Source organism: Scyliorhinus canicula, chromosome 3, assembly GCF_902713615.1.
Source record: "Scyliorhinus canicula chromosome 3, sScyCan1.1, whole genome shotgun sequence".
Taxonomy (NCBI): Eukaryota; Metazoa; Chordata; class Chondrichthyes; order Carcharhiniformes; family Scyliorhinidae; genus Scyliorhinus; species Scyliorhinus canicula.
The window spans coordinates 54,909,451-54,922,471 of NC_052148.1; the positions used below are offsets into that span (position 1 = coordinate 54,909,451).

The 13,021-nt window shown below is 45.9% G+C and overlaps 1 protein-coding gene across 1 annotated transcript in view; it reads right to left on the minus strand.

Annotated features, from left to right (window-relative positions):
* Positions 1-12,633, minus strand: part of txnl1 (thioredoxin-like 1) — a 35,199-nt gene extending 22,566 nt beyond the window's left edge. The window contains exon 1 of the mRNA XM_038790558.1: positions 12,395-12,633. Coding sequence (XP_038646486.1) covers positions 12,395-12,489 — 95 coding nt within the window. The 5' untranslated portion in view covers positions 12,490-12,633. The remainder of the gene's footprint in view (positions 1-12,394) is intronic.
* Positions 12,634-13,021: the final 388 nt, after the last annotated feature.

Consider the following 13,021-nt stretch of genomic DNA (forward strand, 5'->3'; position numbering starts at 1 on the left):
TCTGTGTACTCGAATATGCACCGGAGTGTGGCGACTAGCCGATTTTCACAGTAACTTCATTGCAGTGTTAATGTAAGCCTACCTGTGACAATAATAATGATTATTATTATAATTATTAACAAGACCAGGAGTTGAACATCATAACTGAAAAGGAGAAATGCTCAAAAACTAAGGTTTTCAATTTAGGTGAGGCTGACCTCAAAGGCCAAAACTACCTCCCAAAGCAAAGCATGCACAGACTACTAAAGTAGTAGGAGAAAACATAAACCTAAAAAAAGCGTAGATAAATGTACACTTCATAAAATATGGAAAAACACAAAGAACAACTAGGGGCAAAATATATAGCACAAGATAATGGCAAGGTGGCCCCATAATTAGCCCTGCGGCCCCACAGTACCAGGGTCCCATGTTCAATTCTGGCCTTGGATGACTGTCTGTGAACTTTGCACGTTCTCCCAATGTTTGCGTGGGATTTCTCCAGGTGCTGAGGTTTCTTCCCACAGTCCAAAGATGTGCCGGTTAGGTGGATTGACCATGCTAAATTGCCCCATAAGTGTCCAAACATGTGTAGGTTATAGGGATAGGGTGCTTTTTCAGAGAGTTGGTGCAGATTTGATGGGCTAAATGGCTCTGTTTGCACTGTAGGAATTTTTCTATGATCCCATAGAAAGTAGGAAGTATGAAGGGAAACTTCCAATGGATATCAAATCAAGATAAAATATTTTACAATCATAGTCGTAAAAAAGAGGGCAGTCTGGGGCAAATGGTTAATGGTGACATTGTCAATGAAATTAAGAAAATGGCTGAAGCACTACATCCTGTCATTAGTCACAGTAGAATCAGACATCCAAAGAAAACTAATATTGATCAGGACCAGGGACACACCAAAATTATTCAAAGTAAAAGAACATAAGAATAATAATTAAGAAAATGATGACAATGAGAAAACCCTTGGATCAGATAGTTCTCCATTCCAGCACTTCAAACAAAGGAGGTGAGAACTTTTCAGATGCCTTGACTATACTTTTTGGAAGTCTTGATTCTTGAACCAATCCCTCAGGTGGGAAAATTACACGTCAATCCATTATTTAAAATGAAGAGAAGAAACCAACAAAACTGTACTTATCTCTCATCTTTAACATAATAAAATGATCAAGGTGCTTCATAGATCAAAATTGGTAATCAAGACATGCAAAGAGAAATTAGAGCAGACAGCCAAAGCTTTTGAATATTTTTCCCAAGCAGTGTTTCAGAGGAAACAAAGATGGAGGTTTAGGGAGTTGATCGAGCCTCACCAGCTGAAGGCACAGCCCTTAAGGTCGAGTGATAAAAATCAGGGATAGACAAGAAGCCAGAATTAGAGAACAGCGGGTCGCTTGGGAGTGTCGTGGAGCTGCAAAAGTTATTTTTTATTCATGCAAGGGATGTGGACGTCACCAACTTTCCTTGTATTCATTTCCCATCCTTTCATAAAATAAATTATATTCCAAACGATACAAAAGTGTCCACAATCATATAAAACACTCACAATCATAATACTGACAGTTTGTCATTTTTAGGTTTATAACCCAACTAGTTTTACCTCCAAAACAACTGCCCAAACAACCCTGTCCCTCCTCCAGCTCCTATAACTTGCGCCACTCTCTGACAGTGCAAATCTGTGATTTCCCCAGATTGGCGCCAAAACCGACATGTCCTACAATCTGAAATGCCACCTAAGCTGATTCCAGGAATAAAAATCTGGAACTAAAAGTTCAATGATGACCATGCAACCTTTGTCAATTGCCATAAATATCCACCTGGTTCACTAATGTCCTTCAGGGAAGGAAATCTACCATCCTTTCCTCTTCTGCCTACATGCGACTCCAGACGCCACTGCATTGTGGTTGACTCTAAGCATGATGTGGAGATGCCGGCGTTGGACTGGGGTGAGCACAGTAAGAAGTCTTACAACACCAGGTTAAAGTCCAACAGGTTTGATTCAAACACGAGCTTTCGGAGTGCAGCTCCTTCCTCAGGTGAAGCTGTCCTTACCTGAGGAAGGAGCTGCGCTCCGAAAGCTCGTGTTTGAATCAAACCTGTTGGACTTTAACCTGGTGTTGTAAGACTTCTTACTGGACTCTAAGCAGTTAGGGATGGGCAATAAATGCTGGTGCAGCCTGCAATGCCAACATCTCATGAAGGAATTTTTAAAAACATTTTGATCCAGCAACAGTGAAGGACTGACAGCATGCTTTCAAGTCAGGATGGAGAAGGTGAGCAGATTGGATTAGAACTTAACAGGTGGTGTTCCCATATATCTGCTTCCTTGGTCCTTTTGGATGGTACGCATCATGGGTTTGGAAGGTGCCTTGGTGAGTGTTTTTTATTCATTCATGGGACATGTGCATCGCTGGCTGTGCCAGCATTTATTGCCCATCCCTAATTGCCCTTTAGGGGGCAGTTAAGAGTCAACCACATTGCTGAGGGTCTGGAGTCACATGTCAGCCAGACCAGGTAAGGACGGCAGATTTCTTTCAGGCATTAGTGAACCGAATGGGATTTTAATGATGACAATGGCTTCATGGTCATCACTAGACTTTAAATCCCAGAGTTTTATTGAATTCAAATTTCACCACCTGCAGTGGCAAGATTTGAACTTGGGTCCCGAGAGCATTACTCTGGATCTCTGGTTAACTAGTGACAATACCACTACGCCACGGCATCCCCATCAAAACATCTTGCATGTGGTACACGTTGCTGCTAGTATGCGGAGGTGGGAGGGAGTTAATGTTTGTGGAAGGGATGACCATTAAGGTAGCCACATTACCCTGGGTAGTGTCAAGCTTAAGCGTTGTTTAAGCTGCATTCATGGTGAGGCCGTAGAAGGGTTTGAAAATAAAGGTCAGAATGTTAAATTCGAGACCTTGTTCAAACAGGAACTCAATGTAAGCCAGCGAGGGGAGGTTGACGGTGACTCGCAGGCATAGACACGACAGCAGCATTTTGGATAATCTCATGTTTAAAGAGGTAGAATATGGGTGCCTGGCTAGGCATGCATTGGAAAGACTTTTATGTTTTGCAATAGTTTTATTAAGTTTTTAACATTTAGTACATAACAAAGAAAACCCACCCCACACAGAACTAGTACAAAACAAACCCTCCAGCCCCACCTACCCACCCCGGGCAGCTGTCGGTGACCACTCCTTGAAATATAGAATGAATGGGCACTATCTTTGGCAGAACCTTCCATCGCCCCTCTCAAGGTGAACTTTACTTTTTCAAGATGTAGGAATTCAATTACATCCCCCAGCCATACTGAGGCACAAGATAGAGAAGCTGACCTCTACCCAATAGGACCCGCCTGCGAGCAATCAGCAAGGCAAAGACTAGTAAACATCCGCCCATCTGCAGCTCCGACACCCCAAATACAGCCCGAGGGGATTGGGCTCCGAATCCATTTGCAAGATTGCTGGCATGGTAAAGAGCGAGCCCCAAAGCCTTCCCAGCTCAGGGCAAGAGCAGAACATGTGAATATGATTGGCCAAGCCCATCCCACACTGTTGATACTTGTCATCCACTCCCTCAAATAGCCGGCTCATCCTCGGACTTGTTAAATGCGCCCTGTGCACCACCTTTAATTGAATTAACCCTAATCTCACTCACAAAGGCACCCTGCGCAACACTTCACACCTCTCCTCCAGAGCCATCCCAAACTCATCCTCCCACCAAGCCTGAAACCCCTCCAGCAGCACCATATCTTCCGCCAGAATCCTCCTGTGAATCCCCTTCTCCAAATCCACCACCGACAGCATTCTTTTTAATGTATTGATTTATAAATTTAGAGTACCCAATTCATTTTTCCCACTTAAGGGGCAATTTAGCATGGCCAATCCACCTACCCTGCACATCTTTGGGTTGTGAGGGTGAAACCCATACAAACACGGGCAGAATGTGCAAACTCCACTCGAACAGTGACCCAGAGTTGGGATCGAACGTGGGACCTCAGCACTATGAGGCAGCAAGACTAACCACTGCACCGCCATGCTGCCCTTACTGACAGAACTCTCAACAGTGAGGAGGGTGGCATCACCAGGAACGTCGGAAACATCTTCCTTGAAAAATCCTGCAACTGTATATACTGGAAGATCTCGGTCCATGGGATCCCATACTTCTCCATCAGCGCCTCCAAATTTGCAAACCTCCCTTGCAAGATTCCGGCTTGGGTCACTGTCTGTGCGGAGTCTGCACATCCTCCCCGTGTGTGCGTGGGTTTCCTCCGGGTGCTTCGGTTTCCTCCCACAGTCCAAAGATGTGCAGGTTAGGTGGATTGGCCATGATAAATTGCCCTTAGTGTCCAAAATTGCCCTTGGTGTTGGGTGGGGTTACTGGGTTATGGGGATAGGGTGGGGGTGTTGACCTTGGGTAGGGTGCTCTTTCCAAGAGCCGGTGCAGACTCGATGGGCCGAATGGCCTCCTTCTGCACTGTAAATTCTATGACAACCTGCACATCTTTGGGTTGTGGGGGCGAAACCCACGCAGACACGGGGAGAATGTGCAAACTCCACACAGACAGTGGCTCAGGGCCGGGATTCGAACCCGGGTCCTCAGTGCCGTAGGCAGCAATGCTAACCACTGTGCCACCGTGCTGCCCCAAATCCCTCATTCCTACCACTCACTTGTCCTCCCAGCCCCAGACCCTCACATCTAATCCAGCCAGTTGAAACAAGTGATTTGCACAGATTGGTACCATCTTCAACTGTGCCGAAATTGCCTCCAAATCTTCAAAGTCGATATCACCACCAGCCTACCCGAGTATTTCGCTGGGGATAACAGGAATGGCACCGTCACCAGCGCCTGCAATCCCTTACATGAACCCACCTCAACCGAAATGTCCTCTTGGTCTCCATACCAACTCAGCACCTTCTCGCATTTGCCGCCCGGTGGTACGAAATCAAGTTTGGCACTGACAAGCCACTCGACTGGCGACACCACTGTTGCACCATTCTCCGAATTGTGGCTACCTTGCCCGCCCAGCTAAACAATGTAATCAACCACTCCACCACCTGAAAACATGCCTTCGTCAAAAACACCAACAGGCATTGGAATAAAAATAGAAACCATGGTAAAATATTCATCTCTATTGACTGAACCCGGCCAGCCAACAACAGAGGGAGGCTAACCCACCTCTGTAAATCTGCCTTGACAAAGCCCATCAGGCTTATAACGTTCAATTTACGGAGCCGGGCCCAATCTCAAGCCACCTGCACCCCGAGATACCCAAAATGGAGGACACCACACAGAGTAGCAAATCCACGCCCCAACTCGGCGGAGAAGCAGAGAAGCTTTTCTCCAAGTTCAGTTTGCATCCCGAGAAAGTCCTAAATTGAGTCAACAGCCCCATTATATCCTCCAGTGTGGGTCTGAGATGTAGAAAAGGCTGTCATCAGCATTTAGAGAAACCCTATGCTCCACTTCCCATCCTTCTCCCCAACCATGCAATTGCCAAAAGCTACATCATCAACGCAAATAGGAGGGGGGACATAGGGCACCTGTGTCTCGTTTTCCGATGCAACTGGAAGTATCCCGAATTCTGATCATTCGTATGGATAGTCGCCTTGTGCAACTTAGCCCACGACACAAACTTGGGCCCGTTCCAACACCGCAAGGAGCTAACTCCACTTCAACCTATCAAAAGCCTTCCCAACATCCAACAGCACAATAACCTCTTGCTCCCCGCTTCCCAACAGGGAGAGCACCATGTTCAACAAACGCCACACGTTCACGGACAACCCTGTCTGGTCCTCCCCAACCACCTGCAGAAGACAGTCCTCTAAACTGAGCGTCAGCACCTCAGCAAGAATCATGGCATCCAAATTTTGTAGATATCGGCCACTACGACCTGCTCTCCACCGGGTCCTTATCTTTCTTCAATAGAAGCCAGCTTCATAGGCTCCGGGGGCCCTTCCCTTGTCACCGCATCCTCAAACATCTCCACCAACAGCAGAACCAGTCGGTCATCAAACTTTTTATAAAATTCTAACGGGAATCCATCTGTCCCAGTGCCTTGCCAATCTGCATTTTCCCTATGGCTGCCCGAACCTCCTCAATCTCCAGTGGCTCCTCCAACCCCTCCCCATCCTCCTCCTCCACCATAGGGCATTCCAATCCCTCCAAAAACTCCACCTTACGTGCACTGGAAAGTCTAGTGGCAATAAATGACTAATGAGAGTTTCAGAACTGGATGAGATGATGCAGGAATGAAGCCAGATGATGTTACAGAAAAGGCACAGACAAGCAAGCTTATCAATCAAATATGACACTAAGGTTGCAAATAGTCATGTCCAGACTTTGCAGCAGAGACAGAAGACAATGGGAGTAATTTCTATGAATCCAATATAGGATATTGGACAAGCAGTCCAACAAGCAGGGAGATGGTGGCATAGTGGTATTGTCGCTGGACTCTAACTTGGGGATCAAATTGTGCCACAATGGCGGAATTTGAATTCAATATTTAAACATCTGGAATTAAAAGTTGAATGATCGCCATGAAGTGACATTGTCATAGAACTCCATGGGTTCATTAAGGCCCTTTAGGGAAGGAAATCTGCCGTCCTTACCTGGTCTGGCTTACATATGACTCTCAAATATCCTCTGAAATGGCCCAGAAAGCCACTCAATTCTATCAAAGTGCTAACTACTCAAAAGAATGAAACCAGATGGACCCTCCCGATATAGATTTGCGCCCCAGAAATGACAACTCAGCCCTGTGAATCCGGGGCTTGCGGCAAAATTGGGAGAGCGGTCTCATAGACTGGCTCAGAATCAGCCTGACACCCATGGAATCATACCTTACAAGCAACGTCCCAAACACCACCAACCCTGGGTATGTCTGTCCACCAGCATGACAAATCCAACAGAGGTAGTAGCACAATGGAATAGCCAGGCATACATTGGGCCTTGGCATTGACACCGGAAAATGTTGTGGCATCAGGTTAAACATGGGCAAGGAATCTCCCAATCACCATGGACCGCCTCCCTTCTGCACTCCCCCATGTAGTACACCAATTGGAGGAAGCACTAAGGATGTACAGAATATACTCTGGATGAGGGACTTCAACATCCATCACCAACAGTGGCTCGGCAGTACCATCTGGCTGGGTCCTTCAGGACATAGACTGGGTTTGCAGCAGGTGGTGCGGGAACTAACAAAACAATGGTGACCTCATCCTCACCAACCTGTCTACCACATATGCATCTGTCTATGACAATGTCAGTAGGAGTGACCACCACACAGCACTTGTCTTCACATCATGTGTGGCTCTACCGCCATGCTAAATGGGATATATTTTGAACAGATCTCACAACTCAAGACCATGAGCCACTGTGGGCCAACCGCACCAGCAGAGTTGTACTCAGTGATCTGTAACTTCAAAGGCAGGCATACACTCCACTCTACCATTCCCATGAAACCAGAAATCAACCCTAGGTCAATAAGAGTGCAGGAGGGCATACCAGGAGCAGCAACATGCATACCAAAAAATGAGGCATCAACCCGGTGAAGCAACAAATCAGGATTACGTGCGTACAAAACAGCACAAGTAGCAAGTGACAGACACATTTCACAACCTACAGATCAGATCTAAGCTCTTCAATCTTCCACATCCAGTCATGAATAGTGATGGTCAATGAAAATAACTTATTGGAGCAGGGGGCTGCACAAATATCCCCATCCTCAAAGAAGAAGCCCAGCATCTCTGCAAAAGACTAAAGAATTTGCTACAATCTTCAGCCAGAAGTGCCGGGTGGCCTCCTCCCAAGATCCCCAGCATTACAAATGCCAGTCTACAGGCAATTTGATTCACTCCACATAGCAAGGGACAGCGAAAGGCACTGGATACTGCATCGACCATTGACCCTGACTATATTCCGCCAACAGTACTGAAGACTTTTGCTCCAGAACGTCCTGTGCTACCAGTCAAGTTGTTCCAGTACAGCTGATACACTGGCATCGACCCAGCAATGTAGAAAATTGCCCAGGTACATCCTGTACACAAAAAAAGCAGGACAAATCCAACCCAGCTAATTACCACCTCATCAGTCTACTCTCGATAGTCAGTGAAGTAATGGAAGGTGTCATAAACAGTATTATCAAGCAGCACTTGCTTAGCAGTAACCTGCTCACTTAACGCTCAGTTTGGGTGCCGCCAGTGCCACTCAACAACTGACCATTACAGTCTTGGTACAAAAATGGACAAAAGAACTGAACTTCAGAAGGAGAGTGACTGCCCTTCACACTCAGATTGCAATTCAACATGTGTGGCATAAAGAACACCTAGCAAAACTGGAGTTAGTGGGAATCAGAGGAAAAACCCTCCACTGGTTGAGTTGAGTCATACCGAGCAGAAAGGAGTAGCAAGTACTACACTCTGTATGCTTCACTCTATGTTTATGCATTTACCTTGTGCATCTATCGTATGTCCTATCTTTTACATGTATGGGGCGATTTGTCTGGACCGTATGCAGAAATACTGTTCACTGTACCTCAGTACACAAGACAATAAACCTAAATCCAATCCAACCCAGAAGCTGCTCAAACTGAATTTGAAGTTCTATCATGCTCTGACCACTCTTCCCTCGAGGGTCTTTAACTTGGATGTCATTAACTAATCCCCCCTCTATGCACAAGTCCAGAATAGCCTGCTCCCTGATTGGTTCAACAACATATTTCTCCCAAGAAACAATCTCCAATACATTCAATAAACTCTATCGACTCGGGCTACCCTTGCTAATTAATCCAGATATATGCAAATTAATAATCACACATGATTACTGTTGTACTTTTCTTACAAGCCTCAAATATTTTCTGCCTTACACTGTGCCACGACTGTTTGGAGATCTGTACATTACTCCCACCAGGGACTTCTTTCCTTTGCTATTCAGATTTCTACCCAGACTGATTCTACGTCTTGATCGCCACTGCCCATATCACTTCTCACTACAGCACTGATCCCTTCCTTCACCAGTAAAGTTATACCACCGCCTTTACTTTTCTGTCTATCCTTCCGAAATACTGAATACCCTTGGATGTTCAATTCCTAGACCTGATCTCCTTGTAACCATTGTCTCAATAATCGCCACCAAATCATACCCATTTGTATATTTGCACTGATATCGGATTAATTTTGTTCTGAACGGGTTGTGCATTCAGACACAAAGCCTTTAAGTTATTATCAAGTCTCCATCCTCTTGTCTGCTTCCTTGGTGCAATATTGCTTTCACACATTCTGTTCCTTCCTTTTGTTTTCTGGTAACAATCGACCTCACCATTAACCTGGACTCATCTTCTCCTTTAACTTTGATTTTCGGGCAGCATGGTGGCACACTGGTTAGCACTATTACACTAACAGAAAAGAGGCTTCTCGTGTCACTTTTCACTGTACACTTGACGATAAATCTAAATATCTACTCTGGTTCTTTTGCCAATCCTGGTTAATGATCCTTCAGTCACTGGAAAGAGTTAATTCTTAAATATTATCAGTCAAACCCTTCATGATTGTGAACACTTCAAAATCTCCTCTTTAAGTAGTACCACAGATTCTCCAATGTATAATAGTACATTGTACTATTGACTATGTCATTAACATTGTACCATGAGTAGCTGTACAGTCAGCCCTCATCCCCGATACTAGCCTAGTACATTTATCCTGCACTCCCCAGGCCTTGGCATCCCCGCAAAAGAAGATTTAACATAGCTTCCTTCTTTTTGTACTCTATTTCTGTCAATAAAAACTGTGTTCTTGAATTGCCCTGTCATCTTAAAAGATTTGTGCACACAAGTCTGAGGATTCTCCATTCCAAGGGCTACTCTTGACTTGAACCATTTCCTTTTTGAAGGCCTCTCATTGTTCAATTACTGTTTTGTCCAAAAATGTGCAGGTTAGGTGGATTGGCTATGCTAAATTGGCCTTCGTGTACAAAAAAAGTTAGGTGGAGTTACTGGGTTACAGGGGTAGGGCGGAGGTGCGTGCTTAAGTAGGGTGCTCTTTCCAAGGGTTGGTGCAGACTCAATGGGCGGAATGGCCTCCTTCTACACTAAATTCTATGGTTTTTGATTCCAATCCATCTGGACCATGTCCCTTTCAACTCACTGATGGTCGCCTTCCTCCAATTAAGGAGTTTTACATTCTTTTTCCATACCTTTTTTTTAAAATCGCTTTTCTAAACCTGAAGACACCATGCTCTCCAAAATTCTCTACTTCCCTCACTTAATTCTCTAGAACTAGATATAACACTACTTCTTTCTTTGTTACAATGAAGCATTTGTTATGATAGAAGCAATGACCAAAAAGTTTCTCATGCACAAATTTCAGGAATTCATGCCTTTTGTAAACACTATCTAGCAGAAACGCCGAATTAGTACTCTGTAGTAAATACAAGATGTTTCTTTTCAAATCCCAACGGAACTTCCTATATTCAGAACTTTCTTCATTCGTTAGCCCTAAATTTGTTACACGCCTCCCTTAAGCATATAGTAATTATTTGTCCATAGACGTTGACAAAGACCTTTTTTCACTACATAGACTTAATTACTCTGTGCATTAACTTCTAACTTCTCGTTGCTTATTTGTTAACTTTTGCTATTTTTTCTGTTCAGTCATTCTTGGCCAGATCTCTTTTTATCGTGCAAAGCTTTTTGCCTTTTCCTACATTACATGCGACTAGATTACCCAATTGGTTGTAAAGTGTTTTTGAATATCCTAGGTTTACTATGTTTATTTTTCCTGTCCAGCACTTTTATCTCTCAACATTATCAGAGAATCATAGAACCTTTTCCTATTCTCACACTTATCTACCTCGTCACTATTCCCAATTATTCTACTCTCCCATTATTTTTTCCTCTTCATTTCCCAGAACTGAATCATTAATTTTTCTTCTTGCTGGATTCGAAACCAATGCAGAAAGCAATCCCAGACAAAAGCACTCCCAGTTTTAATCACATGATTAATTGATCCTTACCTAACTGATCCTCAGACCCCATCCTCTGGTGGCTGACTGCAAGGAGCTGCATAGTAGCTTCACCCAGATGGTGAACCCTGGCTCCAGCCTAAACTGTGCCAGTACTTCTTTGAGGTACTTCCACTCAGTGGCACAGTGGTTAACACCGTTGCCTCACAGCCCCAGGGATCCTGGTTCAATTCCGACCTCGGGTCACTGTCTGTATGGAGATTTCACATTCCCCATGTCTACGGGGGTTTCCTCAGGGTGCTCCGGTTTTCTCCCACGGTCTAAAGATGTGGTTAGGTGGATTGGCCATTCTAAATTGTCCCTTAGTGTCCAACGGTTAGCTGGGGTTACAGGGATCAGGCGGGGAGAATGCATAGGTAGAGTGCACTTTCAGAGGGTCGGTGTAGACTCAATTGGCCTCTTTCTGCATTGTAGGGATTATATGAAAACTGCGGCTTCACATTGCCAAGGACCCTGGTTTGATTCCGGTCTTGGGGTATTGTCTGTGTGGAGTTTGCATGCTGTCCCCATATCTGTATGGGTTTCCTCCGGGTGCTCCGGTTTCTTCCCGCAGTCCAAAGATGCGCAGGTCAGGTGGATTGGCTATGACCTATGCGCAGATAGGGCGGGGAAGTGCATTTCAGTAGAACGCTATTTTGGAGGGATGGGGCAAATGGCCTCCTTCTAAACTCCAGGAATTATACGATTCTAGGAGTGAACAGAAACGAAAAGCTCAGCTGGCAGAGAAAAAAGGCCGAGACCAAACGAAGGTCAGCAAATCAGTGCCTTCCTTTGCAAGAACAGCAGCAAAGATTGCCATGCCAGAGTTGGGCACCTGAACCACACCGGAAGATACTTAGCATATTTGACCAGCACAGCTCAAGACAGAAGGCTGCCAGTGTCCATTCTCAGATTGATTGTGAAAGAAATTCAATCTTATTGCCCAGCGCTGGCATACTACTCGGAAGTACAAGCCTTACCGTCTTCACTATCTTCACGGTTTGATATTCTGTAATACTTACTAAAAAGTGTCATTTCTATTCTAATATCTTAATTGCCCATATGGATTTGCAACAATAAATGATGCCCAGTAACAGCTGAGATTCTATTTTTAATTTCTTAGTTACTCGCATGGATTTGGTCTTCACCTTCCTCACACAGCCTCAGCACCGAGGCAGTCTCCTTTCCTGGCACTGTCAGCCCACCCTCAGACTCTGCACAGGATCAGAGGCCGGAGACGGCGGTCCGGAAACGTCGATGGGGCGAACAGGCGCCGCTGGAGCCGACACTCCCTCCCGAGTTAGAAGACACAACACGGGCGATCCCAGGCCGCAAAGCCTGGGCCCGACGCAGAAAGCAACAACCTTCCCTCCCCGGGCTGGGCCGGGCCGCCGCTTCGGTCACTCACCCTTTCATGGTGAACTTCACCACCGTTAACCGACAGCCGGCGTTGGTCAATTCCGGCTGAAACTCGCCGTCGACCGCCACCACTTTCACCCTCATCGTCAGTGAACGGCGTCGAATATAATTTATCAGCAGCGGCTCCCGATCCAGTCCAGGCCTCAGTTTTAAAAAAACAATTTTAAAAATAAAAAACGCGCTTCCAACCACAGGGTGAGAGTGTGTGTAGGGTGGGGGGGGGGGGGGGGTAGAGGAGAGGCAACAACAGTACCGGCACCGACCAAAAGAGGTTGGAAGCTCCCACCCACTCCGCTTCCCCGCCGCCCATTGGCCAAGCACCGCGGATTCCGAAGACGTATTTGTCGGATGCTTTGTGATGATTGGGGGAGAGGGTTGTCCCTCAAATGACGTTCGTCGCGTGGCCCCCGCCTCCCCGGCTGCGTCTTGGGGCGGACTCCAGCTTCTTTGCTAAGTCATGGCCGCGCGAGCCGGCAATTATCCAGCGGGCACCGCGGACCCGCGCGTGCGCACTTGCTCGCTGTGTCTCGCGCTTTGCCCCAAGCCAAGTGGCATCGCTGCTCATGTGATTGGGGCTGCTGCTTATTTTTCTTCTTCTTCCACCTCTCCCTCCTCC